The sequence below is a fragment of the Triplophysa rosa genome, linkage group LG3 (genome assembly GCF_024868665.1).
Source record: "Triplophysa rosa linkage group LG3, Trosa_1v2, whole genome shotgun sequence".
Classification (NCBI taxonomy): Eukaryota; Metazoa; Chordata; class Actinopteri; order Cypriniformes; family Nemacheilidae; genus Triplophysa; species Triplophysa rosa.
Genome location: NC_079892.1, coordinates 2,830,246 through 2,848,922, shown reverse-complemented (window position 1 = coordinate 2,848,922; position 18,677 = coordinate 2,830,246). Strand labels below are relative to the sequence as shown.

The window sequence follows — 18,677 nt, the reverse complement described above, 5'->3', positions numbered from 1 at the left end:
AGATATATTAATGCTTGCCTTAGCAAACACTACTAAATATATTTACTATCTAATGTGTGAAACAAGCCCACGGATTGATCTTTAAATCCGTTTCAGCATCTGGAACATAAGCAGGCATGGAGGTGAAATATTGAATACGGACGGAGGTTTTACAATATTACTAATTCTGTTTCTGAAGGCGTGAGGCTGAACCGCTTATTTTACACAGAACACCTTGGGTTATTTAAAAAGGCAAATGATTCATGTATCCAAACCTATTAAAAGAATTCAGCCCAATGTGTAGAAAGCTGCATTTATTTGCCATTATAAATATTACAGCAGTTCTTTGAGAATCATCCACAAGATTACGAATCATTCCCAGACAAAGTGTTATTCCTCTTTAATGCTCTAAGCGGCAGAAGGTCAAACACGAGCAAAAACAACATTCTGACATATTGATAGAGCTAAATACATTCAAGTCAGGGGATAGAAAGAGAGATTATACACAATATTTCATTCTTACGTACAAAATAAACAGCAGGGTTGTGTGTAAGCGCAAACGCCGTGGGCAAGTCCCACGTGGCTGTATATGAAGTCTATATATGTTAGTCTGAGTTCTTGTAGTTGGTGAACAGGTTGTACAGCACCCTGAGCGTGGACTTCAGATTCAAGTTCACCACATCTACAACATACAAAAAAAACACAATCGCTGTTAGACAGACAGATGCTGGAATATTCTGAAATATCATTGTGAAGACATGGATTGGATTTACAATGGATCGGGAGTGTTGTAAACTGTACATGTTTATGATTGAGAAACACTGTTACAGCATCGCCCTCTAGTGTATAAAGCGAGTAATGCAGTGTGGCTGTAATTGTGATGTCTTTTACTGCAATTTAGTTTTATTATAAGATTTTATATTGTAATTTAGGAATTTGATGTGATTGGACGGATTATTCCGGCACCTTCTGGTCGTGCTTTGGGTTTCTGCAATCCACCGTCCTGCATGAGCTCAAAAGCAAACGCCACGTTATGCACCTGTAAGAGAGAAAAGCCAGCATCTTTATTTTTTTAATAGTTTGCTTTGTAGTAAAAGCACCAGACGTTAGATAAATTCAGATAACCTCAGAGTTGAATGCCATAACTTTCTCCCTATATCAGAACACATCACACCCCAAGTGACATGAAACATCATCACACCCCATTAAACATCACCAAATGTATCATGAAATATTATCAGACCACGTCAACCATCATAAGACCCTCATTATACATTATCAGATCATATCAGTCATAGATCTAACATTAGAGCCTGTTACAGGTCATTTTTATTTCACATCAGACCACATCGCTGTCACTCACCTTCTGTTCAAAGCTTTCTGGCGTGAGGTAGAAGTTATACAGCGGCACAAAGTAATTTTCCAACAACCCCATTAACAACACCAGATAAACACCATCTGCGAACTAAACACGCACACGCACACCATACACTGAGCTCAGGCATAACAACACTGTGTTTATGATGGCGATATACGTTTATAATAATATAATAATATGTTTATTCTACTATATACTACCCTGTACAATGTCTCTTATATGTTATTATCCCCCATTTTCTGTAAAATAGTCTTTATTTTATATATGCACAATTTAGAATGTTTTAGACTGTAAATCGTATTATATTGTATTGTCATTGTGTTGAATGTCTGTACTAGAAGCTTCCAACACCAAAGAAAATTCCTTGTGTGTGCAAGCACACTTGGCAATAAAGCTCTTCTGATTCTGATTCTGATACAGTACTGTGCCGTACAGGTGATGCTCATACCTGTGATTCCAGCTCTGTCACCTCCAGATTGAGTTTGTTCAAATGTTTATTCACAAATGTGATGAGTGACTGCAGGAATGAAGCACGGCAGATTCATCATCTCAATTCTGAACCACACAGAGCTCACACATAAACCTGAATCTTCAATCTTACCGTTTTCACTACGTTCAGTTTGTCAGGTGCGTGATCCAGTAACGTGTCGAATGCATCACGTTCTGCAAATCAACGAGAATACGAGTAGTTTATAAAGTCCACTATGCAGGACTCAAAACATTCACACTCGAGGATTATCTGGGTTTTGATCTTACAGAATCTCCATCGGTTTTAAACTAAATTAAACTCCGTTTTCCTTAGAACAGAACCGAAGAGGGTAAACAAAATCAGCTGCGGAAACTCACCTGACCTTCCCATCATCATTCTGTCGAAAAAAGAAAAAGAAAAAAGACAGAATCCGTATCAGAAAGCGATGTCCAGGGGGCCGTTTTTTGTACAATATTTGCTTTTAATTCCCCCTCAGATTTGATTAAACTACCCAAATATTAGATGATAAAGGTAAATGTTCAAACAAGGTTTTAAGGTATTTTTTGGAAAAAATGATTTGGGTTTTATTCAAACATAAAAAAAATATTTTTTTGCCAAGATTCCTTACATTTTCCTCAAAGCTGACACTTTAAGCACACGGATGCAACATGCAAACAACATTTTCATCCATTTTTAAATATTTTCAAGAGCAATGAAGTAAATTGTCCAATAAAGGACATCACTTTTAACCACTATTGTACATCTCCATGCTTAAACAGCGCCATCTGGTGGAGCGATCTGTGCAGTTACAGGACTTACTCTGTGCTGGACGTCGTCAGTTGTTTGGTCACATGAGACGTCTGTAAGATTCCCTCTTTTTTCTACAAGACAAACACAAACTTGAATTTAATATCACTTTTAACATCTAATACCTCATACTTTTAAGAAAGTGTTCGTACCTTGACCACAATCACCTGGACGGACACATGCTCGGGTATACGGATGGGAGCTGTGTAGTAGATGGCGAGCGCCAGCAGCAGGTAGACGATGGACACCAGGTTCTTCGAGTGAATGGCTGAGGAAAAACAACAAGATGGATCAGATTCTGATATATCGTTTATTATCATATGACTTTATATAAATCAGAATGTATGCGTTTGTTGTATGCTGGATAAAAGAGTGGAGTGTGTGTTTGAGGCTCACCGTCGACGCTCCACTCCGTGTTCCACTCCAGCGGTCTGAGAAGTCCATGAACAGCCTCCAGAACCGTCTGCAGTTTCTGCTTCTGTCCGATCTCTGACTGCGTCACTTCTGCCACGTTCAGCTTATAACCCGACAGCTTCTCTGTGACAGAACACACTCACTGTCAGAATAAAACCAGCATGACAGAAACACACATAAACACAAACTCACACACACACCTATGTGCAAACCATAGCCATTGAGAGAGAGAGTTGCGTCAACTCCGTTGACTCCAATGGAGCAGTTTTTTCACAGCAATGGCGGGCCTCTCAATAGTTCCCGGAAGTTACTAGTAACGCTAAACAGACGGATTGAGGTAAACGTTTAACTCATTTAAAGACGTAAGTCATTTCATGAATTAAAAAATGAAAGATATCAAGCATTTAAAGAGAAAGCATAACTTCCTGGAACTATCTGAAGGCTCCATGAACGTGGCACGCGAAATTTTTTGCGCTCTCTCTCTCTCAACGGCTCCGGTGCAAACAAAACATGCAGCAAATACGCATACATATACACACACAAATTCAAACACTCTCAGACAAATATTCACAAACACACACATGCATAAACACAGAAAAATTTGCACCCGTATATGCACAAACAAAACATGCAGCAAACGCGTATACCTTCTGTACGTACATATGCACAAACACACACGCACACACACAAATAAACACATGCACACACACAAATAAACACATGCACACACACAAAAACACACGCAGAAACAAACACATATGCACAAACACACACACAAACAAAAATAAACATGTACGGACATGCGCACACACACAGACGCACACACACCAACAAAAAGAAACATGTACGGACATGCACACACACACACACACACAAACAAAAATAAACATGTACGGACATGCGCACACACACAGACGCACACACACCAACAAAAAGAAACATGTACGGACATGCACACACACACACACAAACAAACAAAAATAAACATGTACGGACATGCGCACACACACAGACGCACACACACCAACAAAAAGAAACATGTACGGACATGCACACACACACACACACACAAACAAAAATAAACATGTACGGACATGCGCACACACACAGACGCACACACACCAACAAAAAGAAACATGTACGGACATGCACACACACACACACAAATAAACATGTACGGACATGCGCACACACACAGACGCACACACACCAACAAAAAGAAACATGTACGGACATGCACACACACACACACACACACACACAAACAAAAATAAACATGTACGGACATGCACACACACACACACACACAAACAAAAATAAACATGTACGGACACGCACACACACAAACAAAAATAAACATGTACGGACACGCACACACACAAACAAAAATAAACATGTACGGACACGCACACACACAAACAAAAATAAACATGTACGGACACGCACACACACAAACAAAAATAAACATGTACGGACACGCACACACACAAACAAAAATAAACATGTACGGACACGCACACACACAAACAAAAATAAACATGTACGGACACGCACACACACAAACAAAAATAAACATGTACGGACACGCACACACACAAACAAAAATAAACATGTACGGACACGCACACACACAAACAAAAATAAACATGTACGGACACGCACACACATAAATACAAACAAACACACACAAAAAGCGCACACACAAACACAGAGAGAAAACTTCCTGCATTTTTACATTTTCAAATAAAAAACACAATTTAGAGTGATTTATAAATTTGAACCTTAACACAAACACACGTGTTGTGTGTATAAACTTTATAAACTTTTGGTACCACAACACGAGTCCAAAAAAGCACACAAAAAAGGATAATCATTTATATGTCAAATTTCTGAGTCTTACCAAATAGCTTTTGCAGCACCTGTCCGTCATACAGATCCTCCTCAAGAACCTTCACGATGATTCTTTCCTCCTCTAATTCACTGTTGATCCAGTCAATGAGAACCTGACAGGATGAGTATACACCAGAAATCAGACAACGTGCGAGGTCTCTCGAAATAGTGCATTAAGAGGATTCAGTTTTTCGATGAGGACAACCTCTTGTCTTTTAATAAACTTTATATTTATTAAAATTTCCCACAGATTTTCAAAAGTGAAAGATTTCCTGTAACCTGGAGTACTAGCACAGCTCAAACTCTAGAGAGCGCTAAACACCATCAAAACTCCAAAGAGCTAAATCTCTTTTTCTTTTTGAAGCAAAATACACTTTGAGATTGGTATGGGGTAAATGATCACGAGATTCACAATGGGATGTGAATAAATGACTTTTGTACCCTCTGCAGGTCTTTGAAGTTAGGGTCGTCTCTGGAGTTGGGGTCCAAAATGGTCCTTTCTGCATTTTCCTCTGCGCAGATTCAGAAACATAGACGACATTCTTAAACCCACATACATGTGCTTTAATACATACTTTCTTCAGAGATAAGCATGTTGGACACGTCTCTCAAGGGTGTGGGTAAATATGTCCAGTCCTCTGACTCAGAGACGTGGAGGAAATGAGAAGTAACCCCACACCCAAGACACAACCACAGAATGACTCTGAGACTCCCCGGAGCTCTTGGTCTAAGAAGAACTCGAGACATGTTTATTCATTTCATTGCAAACTTTGATTTCAACGATTTGAAGTCTCCAATAAATCTCAATTTAATCTGACATCTAGTGGTGAGGAGGAATGAGAGCTTTAAAAGGATGGTTTGAAGATGTTACCCAGCAGCGTGTCCTCTGGGAGCAGCTCATCGCCGGCATGAAGGAGAGGAGCATTGATGGCGTTCTTGCCCTCCTCCTGAAGGTCACTCACTAAACACACAAACAACAAAAACATTTTGGAAATGTGTACATTCTTCAACATGATCAACAGATGAGGTTTGCGATGGACAGAACATGTCACACGACACGTGATGTTATAGTTAAATCAATAGCAGCGGGTCTGGCTGTTTCAATGAGTGGATTAGTTTTGCAGTAATTAACCAGACTCTCTCTCTCTCTCTTCCTCCGGCAGATCATTACTTCATTTATCACTCGACCGGTGATCTGATGCTTCTTCAGAAAGTTCACTTCCACACAAACGGAAGTGCAGTCATCATAGGTCACATCTAACCAGAACTGACAACATCAGATGGCGTTGCGTCTGTACGCCACCACACCCAATATAAACACATACAAACTGGATAGGGTTTGGTTTTTTCTCTTCATTTTTTTGTTAATACAGTTTAACTGTATAAACAGTACTGAGATCAGTGGGGAACAACACAAATAAAATGTATATCTTCAATGCACTGTAAGTGACTTTGGATTAAAGCATCAGCAATATCTTATTTGCAGGTGTATGTCCCTTATTTGTTTTAGCGAGGGTTTTATGGGAGTTACGGCTGGTCATGTGATCCAAACATGGCGGCCACTGAGATGGGTGACCTGCCTTGTATAAAAAATAAAATAGAAAATAAGTGTATTGCTCAGCACAACCATCTTAAAGGGACAGTTCACCAAAAAAAAAAATGTGTTCGTCATTTATTCACGCTCACGTCTTTTTAAACCTGTAGGACTTTCTTTCTTCTGAAGAATGCAAAAGAAGATACTTTGAAGAACGTTGGCAACCAAACAACATTGGCCCCCATTGACTTCCATTGTAGGAACACAAAACCACTGAGACATTTCTCAAAATATCTTCTTTTGTGTTCCACTGAATTAAAGAGTTTAACAGGTTTTAAACTACATGAAGAGTAAATAAATGGCGACAGAATATTTATTTCTAGGTGAACTATTCCTTTAAAGTGCCCGTGAAGCGGAAGTTACTGTACACGTTTCCGAGTAAAATGGAATTTCGAATGAGAAAAATGGTGGGCGTAGCTTGTGTTTTTCCACTGCGATTTGATTGGACGGTTAAAAACAGTCATTGCGCTCTGAAATGGAACTGGTAGTAGATTGACACTTGAAGGGGAGGAGTTAACAGATGCTCCGCCCAAGCCGTCTAACATGCGTCATTTGAGATGGAGAGTCACTACAGGACAAACGTGCATTTTCAGATTTTAACTGAAGATTATGAGGGTACATTAATTTTGAAAAGAGAATGAACCACACTGATGAAAAATTTACAATAAATGCTGCAAAATTTCATGTAAAATTAGAAATTGTCATTTTTAATTTCTCTGGGACTTTAAGCCCTGATTTAACTGACACATAAACATTTCAGCTCCAATGGGACAGTTTTACATTCACAGTTTTTCATCCACCCTACAGATCAGCACAGCACTACAAAGCGTCTGCATGCATCTCCCGCTCGATCTGTGTTTCCTGCGAGATAACAGTCCAGATTTATATCATAATTGTGCGTTTCTCCTCAGGGACTCCAAACGTGCCACTGTATCTCAGAATTACAGTTGCGTCCATATACAAGTACAAACCCGTGTTTACAGTATAAAGAGCAAAACGAGAAAAATGAACAATATTACCTGCTACTATATTAAAAACTTCACTTTAACAAATGCTACACATACTCAATAACAATATTACCGTACATGTAAGTTTGCAACACATTTGCATTCAAACATAAATATATTACAAACTACATTAAATATGTACAGTATTTGTCATAAAAAAACAACACAAAAATGAATGTGTATTAAGACATATTTCAAGGCTGCACTATAGACATCATTTAAAAGCCATAGATAGATATCAGCCATATAGATGTATCCCATATGACAGAGCTCTTAGTATAATCTACCTTGTTTTCTTCTCTTCGTTCCACACAGCAGACCAGCCATGTCCAGTTAAACAGCACTGGATCCCAGTAATGTCCCCGTGCTGAGTTTTAGTGGCGAGTGTGTTTGCGAGTTAGAGGGGTCGCCAGCGCGGCTACAGCACCGGCCCCCGCGTCATCACGTGTTATTTCTGTCTCTTACAAACCCCCCACCCTCACTGCTCCTGTTTCACTGAGACCAGGCTGGCGATGAGTGGCCGACCTGAGCGGGAGTTTAGCGTCAAATGTTTGTCTTTTCCATAGATCAGATCCCAGAGGAAAATGATTCCTCAGTTCTCAGTTGGGTTTTATTTAAGTATCAATTTAGTCTCAGATGCTTCTGCTAAATAAGAGCACGGAGGTGTCAAATGAATGTAGATTGTGTAGGTAAAATAATCTGGATTTGGGTAAATCTGATGAGAAATGTTTAAATTCATATCTTCAATAACATTGACTTTTAGATTGCAGACTTGACAAATCTGAGCTCAGTTTGAGACATTGTTGACATCTCTTCTCAAACTCTAATGACAGAGACGTTTGTGAGAATATCTGAGACGCAAATGAAAATTAAGCAAAGTTTCCATTGCTGTCCATTTAATCTCATTGATGTCTATGAGAAACAATTGAGATATCATACAGTGTGCTATTTCTTTCTTTTGGGATGAATTAGATATTCTGATTGAAATATATTCTGAAATTATGATGAACATCTGTTTGGAATTTCTGAACTACTCTGCAGCATTAATGAATCTTTCCTAATATGATTAATCATGTAATTCATTTAGTTCGGTCTTTCTTGGGAAGAAATAAATCTGCCAGTAAAAGCTTTGCAGGCCTAATTCTTGGAAACCTTCATGTAGAAATCAATTAGTAAAAAGCTGCCGATCAGACCAGGGACTGCAGTGAGATTAAAGACAGAACAACACAAACCCAACACAACAAACACTTCCCCGGAAATCAATACACACACTGCTGTGTGTGGGGGGGGAAAGTTATTTATTACAAAGCAGATAAAAATACCGACCCAGTCCGGTCAGAGAGAATGAGAGCCATCTTAAATATAGCTATATTTATTTCTGGGAGCACGAGGATGCTCGAGTGAGAAACGAGAGACGCCGAATGAGTAACACCTAGTGTATGTGGAGAAGAGATACATTAGCTGTGCCTCGTTTCGGAAGGCTGCGTCCTCCGGAGGTCTCATTTGAAGCCTGCTACATCATCCAGGCCGTCTCGTTTCCTAAAAAGCAGGAAAGACACTCCGTATGCACCCTTCTAATGCGACCTACTTTCAGCGAGAATTCGGAGGACACATGAGGTGTATCCTTCGTTGCTAGAGATAACCCACAATTCTTTGCGTCGGCCATTCAATTAAATATGTGGTGTTTAAATGTTAACAGTTTACAATTTGTGTCACGTTTTTTTTTATCTTAGCAGGCATATGTAGTGAATAGGTTTACAAGTATTTTGTTGTTTTTAAATGTTTTAAAACAGTAAGGCAAAATGGTACATTTGTTTAACTCTTTTGGCATTGTTTGGAGTAAAGTAACCAACTTTTTACGTGGTACTTCCTGTTTCCTTTTCTGCCAGTATATGAAGGACGTCTCGTTTAATTTTAAAGGTCTTTGCACATACATTCCAAAATTTTCGTATTTGGCGCTCGTTTGTACGGTGTCTCTGAATTGTCAAAATGCTTGCTACGGATGCGAAAAACGCAGAAAATTTATGACGGATGAAACTATCGGAGGCAGTGTGTAAATGTGATACACATGAGGTCGTATTTATTTTTCAACGTACGCAAATTTCGGACGCAAATTTCGGACTCAGTGTGCAATGGCCTTAACACTGGGTTCACACCAAACGCGAATTACGCGTTTCGCGTCTATACGCGTCTTTGCATTGACTTTGTATGTCATTTACTCGCGCAAATCGCTTAATTCGCATTTGGTGTGAACACAGCATAAGTTGAGAATCCTCTGTATATCGCATTCTTTATCCTGGGTTCACACCAAACGCGAACAATCGCGTTCCACGCTCTTTATTACTCGTGGGAAAAGTTCGTTATTTTCGCGTGAGTGACGCGAAATGACAAATATTTTCAACCTTCGCAGAAGACAATATTGATGCTTGTTCGCGGCAATCGCGCCGCACGATTCGCATCTGTACGCATCTTTGCATTGACTTTGTATATAATTTACTCGCGCAAAACGCTTAATTCGCATTTGGTGTGAACCCAGTGTTAGAGGATGAGACTTTGGACCGCAGCCTTACGAAACGAGACACAGCTATTGTGTCACATTACAGGAGGATCTACAACATTACATAGAGTCCACAATTACACACAGTCTCCGATTTATCCTATTAAATTGATCGTTATATTACTTTGTTTCCTTTGCTATAGCAAACGCAAACTATTTGAATAATTGTGTATATTGATTTTAATGCATAATAAATGTCACTGCTTATTAAACGTCGGTGTCTTTTCATGCTGCTGTTTCCTTAGTTTTGTAACAGCAATAAGCCAATGCTCAACTGTGTGTGAATGATATCCAGTGTCCGGTCTTGCTGCATATTCTAGATAAACCAAACTTCTGCCTTCTAATTTAAGCTTTTATTCTAGTCAAACTATTTCAATGCACTATGACACAACTCAGCATTCGTCACTGATGCTAAACGTCAACTTCAAATAGAAAGAAGTCAAACTTACTTGAACCGGTTCTCTTGAGGAGTCTGAACTAAAGTCTCAGGGAATGTGACAATAAACAAATAAAGAGAACATTCAGTAGTTAGTTACTCAGTATCTCACACACACACACTTCCTTTTAATATATCTGAGGGTTTTATGATATGAACTTCTGCAGAACATGGATGATAAAGTTGTGGTTTTTCTGTCAGTCATGAAAACTACTGTGAGGTTCCTGCACTTTTTATTCAGTGCCAATAAGTGTCCTCTGGGTGGCGCTACTGACCTCATTCTTCACTCAAGGAAACAAAGCAAACCAAAGATACATGGACCAAATCACTCAACTGAAAGACACTATTCAAACATCTGTAGATAAATAATTTGATGACTGATCTTGCACTTTTCATTCCAATAAAAATAATAAAGTCAAAAGCACAAACAAAAGCAGTTTAAACTAATAAAAAAAAGAAAAAGATTATTATTATATGTCACTAGATGTCACCATGTTCATACATGATTTGTTTATTCCATAACTGAAAGAGTTTGATAAAACACTAAGTGCCTAATCACTAGTCATGTGATCTCAGCATGGCAGCCCCCATGAAAGGAGACCCCCGTCTGTAAAATATAGAACGAATCAATGTGAAACCACTCATATGACTTGCATGTCATATAAGTGAAATGTATCATTTCTTAAGAAAAATGTTTGCATTTATTCAAGTTTCAAACATTTTGGTGGAAACACAATGCACGAATACATCTAAACTGACCTAAACTGAATCCACTTCAGTGTCACTGTCTTAAGTTTACAACAGTACAAAACAAGCACATGTCTCTGTTCCTCAAACAAACACAAAGGAATGGAATGACAAATGGACACACACACACACACACACACACACACACTTGTAAATGAACAGCTGTTTACACAAATGAAGACTTGAGAGGGGGTAAGTTTCATCTAAAATAGCTCAGGATAACAACTGTGAATCCAGACACTGATTTTCAACCCTTACAACTTTGTTAAGGAACAAACAGCTCCACAGAATGGGAAAATCTGTTTTATTCTTATCTGGATATGTTGAATTCCTGTCTATTTCTGTCCCAGACATCAGCACGTTGACTTATACTGATATGATGCTGGCCAATCACAACCTTCAGAAAACTTGACCTATATATTGATCAGACCCAGCTACATTTTTTTTTACATAAATGCAATGTAGGCCTAATAATAAAAATAACAGATCAATTGTTCACATATGACGCACTTTTTAGACACGCATCATATATTGACCCAATGCAGCACCATGGACAGCGATAATAACATATTAAACATGATGTCGTGTGATTTTCTTATTAAATTAATATTTTCTATTCCAGGTGAATTTACCTTGTTTTGGCTTCTTTTTGCGACCTAACGTTCCTCCCAGTTTCCCGAGGAGCGACTCGTCCTTCTTCATTTTCCCCGGCTGTCCGGATGATCTTGTCGGATTCGTGGCCATCCCGCTCCGCTGCGGCTTCAGTCAGAGAAATGAAAGGATGCGTCTTAAAGTGGGCGGGGCTTAGAGACCAGAAGTTCATCACTAATTATGCAGACGATATTCCGCTAAATATTAAATTGCATTTTATGCGCAAGTTATTCTTTTTTGTTTAAACGCGTATTAAAACTACTGAGATACCTTTTTCGGTTTGTTTGTTTGTTTAACCTGAAATTGCGGTATCACGCGGTATCTGTTACTTTTCTCATCGCCGGCCATTTTGAACAAACCACAGTCGTTCGAGATTACTTGAAGAGAGATTGCTGAATCGGATTTCAGTTAGCTTTCATTATAAAATAATTATAGCACAGAAACATTGAAATTAATATATGTCTCAATTTTCAACCCTATTTCGAAAAAACGGCCTAAAATTTGAATGAAGTTCAACGGAGGTTGGGTGTCGCTGAGCCGCGAAGCGCCACCTGGTGGACAAAACAATACAATTCCGCAGGCATCCCAGGAGATTTAATACCACCTGCTGTGTCAGACCACACAAACACGACCAAACCCACCACACCACACATACACTGGATAAATAAAACAAACCCTGACCATGTGGAACTATATCACATACACTTTATAAGTGGAAAAACATAAAAACATGAATGAGACAAGTTTTGTTTTCATTATATTTCTGTAATATTAACGACACTAACAACACCTATTAATTATACATGTGACCCTGCACAACAAAACCAGTCTTATGGGTCAATTTTTTGAATTTGAGATTTTTACATAATCTGAAAGCTGAATAAATAAACTTTCTATAGATATACGAGTTGTTAGAACAGGACAACATCTGGCTGAGATACAACCGTTTAAACTCTGGAATCTGAGAGCGCAAAAAATCAAAATATTGAGAAAATTGCCTTTGAAGTTGTTAATCGGGCACTGTGGCAGACCATCCACTCACAAAAATAAAGTTTTTATATATTTAAGGTAGGAAATTTACAAAATATCTTCATGGAACATGATCTTTACTTAATATCCTAATGATTTTTGGCATAAAAGAAAAATCGATCATTTTGACCCACACAATGTATTTTTGTCTTTTACTGAAAATGTTCCCGTGCTACTTAAGACTGGTTTTGTGATCCAGGGTCACAAATATGATTGTGATTATCACAATCTATAACAAATCTAAATATATAAAAAGTATTGTTTGACAAAAGAATTATATTTACATTTCAATATTTAACAACTTTTTTAACTCACTGTTTTCACTGTAGGCTGTGGTGGAGGGAAATTTAACAGAAAGCAGACCTTTAATAGCCTTAAAGCAGGAGTAAAACAGGAAGTATGACTCTTCTTCTAAATATATTGGACAGTTATATCTTGAGACACACCCTTACACATACACCCACACAATGGTAAAAAAATTGCCAACACTAAAAAAAATATATTTTTTAATGCCATTCAAAAGTAAAAAGTATATAATTTTTTTTCACGCGACAAAGATCGGTTCATATTCCAAGAGGTTTTCTTCAGCTTTCTGAAATTTCAGACAAAAGCACACACACAATTATTAGTATGACATCACATTTACACATAAATCACATTAAGGACATAAAATTGCGTACCTATTACGTTCTATTACGTACCTGTACACCGCAGAAGACCCCATCGCTTCTGCAGCCTGCATCTCTGCTTTTCCATCATCTCCACATCTTCACGTCTGAGGACCCCCAGAGTCCCTAGAGGAGGTACAGGGGCACCAGAGAGGGCAGCAACTGTTACCTCCATCAGATCTTTATCATCACCCTGTGAATGATTTGCAAGTATTAGAAGTCAGCAACATTCATTCTATAGAGACTTTTTGTCGCGAAACAGAATTTGACCTGCAGTAAAGTGAGTGTCCGGCCCTGCGCCAGGCCTTGGAGCAAACCGGTCAGGTGACCCCAGACTGGTGGCAGATGTCTCCTCCCACTACCCGACCCCACGACTCCCAGCACCAGGCCTGGGTTAAACTCATAGGCCAGAGGCAGGATCAACCCCAGGGCTGCCTGTATGAAAGCGGCTGTGAAGCCGTCACCCTAAAGACACGCAGAAAGTGCGTTCATGAAAACAGAACTGAAAGACAACAGATCAGACGTTGACCGGGTGCGAGCACACACCTCTCTCAGACACAAGGGCAAGCGGCTCATGGACTTTTCCTCTTCGGAGTCTTCACCGCAGATCTGGACCAGAAAGATCTTCCTGAAAAGTCAAAGCTGAATAAAATGATTGAAGGAGGAAGAAGAGTATATAAAAAAATGCCATAACAGTATTCTCACCCATCAGTGGTGTCGACCGGCGATGTCCCATCTCCAATAAAAACAACCAACACCCTTTAAGAAAGACACAAGGACTCGAAATATCACACAACAGCAAGTCGTGACTCATCTCAAGCAAATTGTGAGATTGTGAGATGTTGGTTGTACCGTTCAGCCAGACGGGTCAGTGAGTGTTGAAGAGCACAGCGTACAGACGCATTCAGATCAGACACCAGGACACATCCGTTACGCACCTGCAGACATATGACAAACATCAACACACAACTGCACACACATACACAACCTGTTGTTATTTCACATACCTCTTTATTCTTTATTCGGTCAAGAACTGAAATTATATTTCTGAGGGGCTGGAGGTTCTTCTGGTCTGTCGTTATGTCTTGAAAATCTTTTTCCCTTTTATAAAATAACAAAGAAGATGTTTTATACCTAATATTTTTTGACTGATTTATCTGACGTTGTTCTACAAACCAGATTCTTTGTGCTTCTTCAGTTGCCGTTTGGGAAATTCCCCTCAAAAGCTGGCAGCCCTCTGGCAGTGAGACCTCCGCATCAGTAGGGGGCGCCACAAGTGTGCGCACAGCTGGCGATGATCTGGGTACGGGTTCAGGCCACACAATAACCTGTGTCGTCTTGTCTTCTGTCCCTGCTGAAGGTTTCTCATCCTTCTTTAAGTTACCGCTAGTCTCTTCCAGTTTGCGACGTTTGCCGTCTGCTTCTGAATTAGTTTCTTTGAGAACACAACAAACAAAACAGGAATGAGTTACGACGAGCTTAAAATTTCTCAACATATGATCTTCTTGAGAAGACAAAACAACACTTGAATTTGCATCGCCACCCACTCAAAGTTAGTCAAAAATGTATTGGATCTCAAATCCAATCAAGTAAGACAGAATCTCTTCAAAATAAAATCAAGAAAAATGGAAATTGTTTACAAAGTGAGTACACAAACACTAACCCGAGTGTTTAAAACAGCTCCAGTAGGATGAATGAGCTCTGCGAAGATTCTGAATAGATTCCAAAGCACTGCAAAGTGTGTCGTTGTAAAACATTCTTGCACGTAAAAAATGCAAATAATAAACAATAGGGACATATTTGATCTAATCGATTACAAACACAAGTATTTCATTTTTAATACACAGTTGGGGGACGGATTTGGACCAATGATATTTCACGGTGGATGGGGCTACTCAGCATGACAGAAGTAGCAGAAATACGAAATAATTCCAAAGAAACAGACACTGTTGCGTCATGCCTGGTTTAAACACAATGTGTCAATCAAACCAGCTCATCCAATAAAATGCATTCACCACGTGAGTGACAGCCCGACTCACCTCTCACAAGGGCCAGAGAGTCCTGACAGTTCAGGGGCCGGATCTCCAAGAAGAGTCTGGACGGTCTGGCAAACTGATTGGGCCAGAGAAGTCAGGTTGTACCCACCCTAAAAAGTGGAAAAAAGACCAAAACAGTATAAAACAGATGAACAAATATGACTTTAAAAATGAACTTAACCTGAATTTTCTAATTGAAAATGACTGACCTCAAGGACGACACACATTCTGCCAGAAGCCAGAGGCATCAGCAGCTGGGTGAGATGGGCAAAGATCTCAGGGGTGGCCACCATTTCACCCTGAACGAGAACATAACCATTTTCAGGTATTAACAATTCAATTTCTAAATATTATCAGTGTTATTTGATAATAAAAAGGAGTTTCACACCTGTTCAGCCAATCAGAGAAAACAATCGGAGGGCTTTCAGGGGTGTCTTACCTCTGGGTCTCCAATGGCTGAATCGAATCCGGCACACACCAGCACCAGCTCTGGATCAAACTGAATTAAAACATCAGCATTTCAAAACGACTCAAACCAAACACACAAATATCTATGCTACCTCCTATCTGGCCAATGAGAGAACAAACCTCATACGCCACGGGTAAGACAACGTGGAAGAAGGCGGTGAGGTAGTCGCTGTTGGTCATCCCCACCTGCAGGAAAAAAACAACTTCAGTGTCTTTCTCGTATTAAACATACAAATCCCAAAAATGGAGATTGTTATTAAGTCTCAGTGTTGTCATCTTATTTAAAGGCAATTTCAGAGCAATAATTAACAAGTGTGTGATTGCCTTGTTCCAGGGGAGGTTGACATTAAAGCCGGATCCTTTGCCCTTCCCGACGCTGGTGTAGTCTGATTCTGGGAGATTGGGCCAGAAGGCCTGACGCTCGTAACGATGCCAGGAGAAATAAAGAACGCTGAACAAAAAAGGAATCAACCTTCAGCTGGTTAAAATGATCAGACGGGTAAAGAACACTGTTTGGCAACCCAAAAAACCTTGAGACCGTGGCAGCAGGTCTGATTTTAAAGTCCGTATGAAGAACTCCAGACTAACCTTGGATCTTCCTCAAAACAGTACTGGACACCCTGGCCGTGATGGACGTCCCAGTCTACAATCAAAACCCTGAAAAAAACAAAAACGGTCAAATTCAACTGTGTGGCTGACACCGATCTCATTGTCATCTAGTATTACAGGTGTAAATATGAAGAACACTAATGTCTGTTCACCTGTTCAGATTGTAGTTGGTTTTAGCGTATTGAGCAGCGATGGCCACGTTATTAAACACACAAAAGCCGTTGGCAGCCGAGCGCTGACTGTGATGTCCTGGAGGTCTGGAGAGAAGGAAATTCAAAGCTGTCGACGGTCAAATCATCAATATGCCATCTAGATGCGTGACTAGCCAAACGCAAGCATAAGTAGAAAACAATGAGGACTGTAAGTGTTGCAACATGCTTTAAATGGCTTTAAGCGTCTTGATGTATGTAAATCTGCTGGGTTCTGTGCTCACCTCACCAGAGCCATGCCATTTCTGACCTCTCTCTTCATAACGCTGTCCACCAGCTGCAGCGTGGCACCCACGGCTAACTTGGCACAGTGGTAGATGTTCTGCAGATAGATAAGAGAGAAAAATACAGCAAAGGACATTCGTGAGATCTCCAATTCATGTCTTAATGAGGTGCAAACGGACTTACCGGGTGGAAATAGACATCATTGTACTTCTTTGTAAAGGCCATCAGCTCCTCCACAGTCATTTTGGGAGTTTGTTTCACAGATTCTAGATATTCCTCACTAGAATAGACACAAAACACGTCTTGTAAGAGCAAAGATCTAATCCAAAATCAATCTGACTGGAAATCGTCAATGTTGAATCCACTATAAACAATAAACTGGGCCGGTTTCCTGACAACACCAGCACAATAGTTTGTCATGGACACTCAATCTGATTTGCTGGTTAAGAAGTCTGATATCTAGTAAGGTCATGACCAACCTGTGCACAAGTAAAATCTCCTGCTCGGTGGCCTGGCGGATGGGCACCTGCCTGCATCTCTGTGCCAGCCCATGGGCCTTGAGGGCATCATGGGACACGGTCAAGCGCTCGGGCACCTCGATCTCACACACTGGACTGTACAGAGACAATAGAAGTCAATTACAGTTGAAAGCAATTACAGCAGATATCAATCACAACCAATATTTACGAATGGGTTTTCAAAAGGACGATGTCAATATAATTCTGACTCAAAAAGGAATTCAATTAAAGACGAAAAAATAAATTCAATACACACACCCTTTTTTTTCATCCACGAATTTGCCCACAAAAAGCTTTTTGATCTTGACAGTGATGTAAATAATTATACTTAATCATATAAAATGTTCATGATCTTACTCTGTCCAGAGGAGTTTATATCGGGTCATCTCCTCGTCGAAGATAAGCGCGCATCCCGACGCCATTTCAACACGCTGTCCGTCAGTGATAAATGAACTGCTTAACAAAAGTAAATAAATGTCTTTTATAACACTAGTACAAAGTTCAGGAAGTACACGTGCCCGTGTTTTCGTTTGCTTCCTCGCGGTGTGAATGTTGCGCGCAACGCACGACACTGCCCTCTAGCGGTTGTTTTCGGTTTACCGATTACGCTTCCCAAAGCAACAAAAATATTGCTACTTTTTGGGGAAAACGCTATATGAAATTTATACAAAGTAGATAAAAACTGTAAAATAACATTTTGCATTATTAGATAATCTGACGCCACTGTGATTTGTCTTGAGATTTTATCTTCTACTTCTGATTGGTACATTCACTGTGGATGCTGCTCCCTGATTGGTAGCACCCTATCTCTAAGCCCGCCCCAAACTTGATCATAACGTTAGCAGGGAGAAACGGGAGTCATTCCACACATATATAATTTTTATAAATACTAAATGAGTTTGTGGTTAATAATAAACATATATTTCCAAGAAATGAAAATTATAAAAAAATGAATCACTATTGATTTATTTAAATGTTTGAGCTTG

At 39.6% G+C, this 18,677-nt stretch overlaps 2 protein-coding genes across 7 annotated transcripts; both read right to left on the bottom strand.

Moving 5' to 3' along the window:
• Positions 1 to 285: 285 nt before the first annotated feature.
• On the bottom strand, positions 286 to 13,389 carry parvb (parvin, beta). 5 transcript variants are annotated; one of them, XM_057329159.1, is made up of 14 exons: positions 13,274 to 13,389; positions 11,911 to 12,037; positions 5,809 to 5,898; positions 5,379 to 5,449; positions 4,948 to 5,050; positions 3,030 to 3,170; positions 2,786 to 2,901; positions 2,646 to 2,707; positions 2,204 to 2,223; positions 1,959 to 2,020; positions 1,806 to 1,874; positions 1,343 to 1,444; positions 946 to 1,018; positions 286 to 661 (listed from the first exon to the last, which is right to left on the bottom strand). In XM_057329159.1, the coding sequence occupies exons 2-14, from the start codon at positions 12,020 to 12,022 to the stop codon at positions 585 to 587; spliced, it is 1,098 nt and encodes a 365-aa protein (XP_057185142.1). In that variant the 5' UTR covers positions 12,023 to 12,037; positions 13,274 to 13,389; the 3' UTR covers positions 286 to 584. The 5 variants fall into 5 exon arrangements, with proteins under 5 accessions (XP_057185142.1, XP_057185144.1, XP_057185145.1 ...); XM_057329161.1 differs by lacking the exon at positions 1,343 to 1,444; XM_057329162.1 differs by lacking the exons at positions 11,911 to 12,037; positions 13,274 to 13,389 and adding an exon at positions 10,545 to 10,843.
• A 47-nt stretch (positions 13,390 to 13,436) lies between these two features.
• Positions 13,437 to 18,582, bottom strand: hdac10 (histone deacetylase 10). 2 transcript variants are annotated; one of them, XM_057329157.1, is made up of 20 exons: positions 18,049 to 18,582; positions 17,653 to 17,787; positions 17,357 to 17,453; positions 17,173 to 17,270; positions 16,892 to 16,996; positions 16,719 to 16,787; positions 16,455 to 16,581; positions 16,251 to 16,316; positions 16,102 to 16,161; positions 15,872 to 15,961; positions 15,666 to 15,772; positions 15,290 to 15,384; positions 14,803 to 15,061; positions 14,634 to 14,727; positions 14,479 to 14,564; positions 14,332 to 14,385; positions 14,173 to 14,254; positions 13,897 to 14,091; positions 13,660 to 13,819; positions 13,437 to 13,550 (listed from the first exon to the last, which is right to left on the bottom strand). In XM_057329157.1, exons 1-20 carry the CDS (start codon positions 18,111 to 18,113, stop codon positions 13,543 to 13,545), a joined length of 2,052 nt encoding a protein of 683 aa, XP_057185140.1. In that variant the 5' UTR covers positions 18,114 to 18,582; the 3' UTR covers positions 13,437 to 13,542. The 2 variants fall into 2 exon arrangements, with proteins under 2 accessions (XP_057185140.1, XP_057185141.1); XM_057329158.1 differs by having other exon boundaries at positions 15,290 to 15,357.
• Between the last annotated feature and the right edge of the window lie 95 nt (positions 18,583 to 18,677).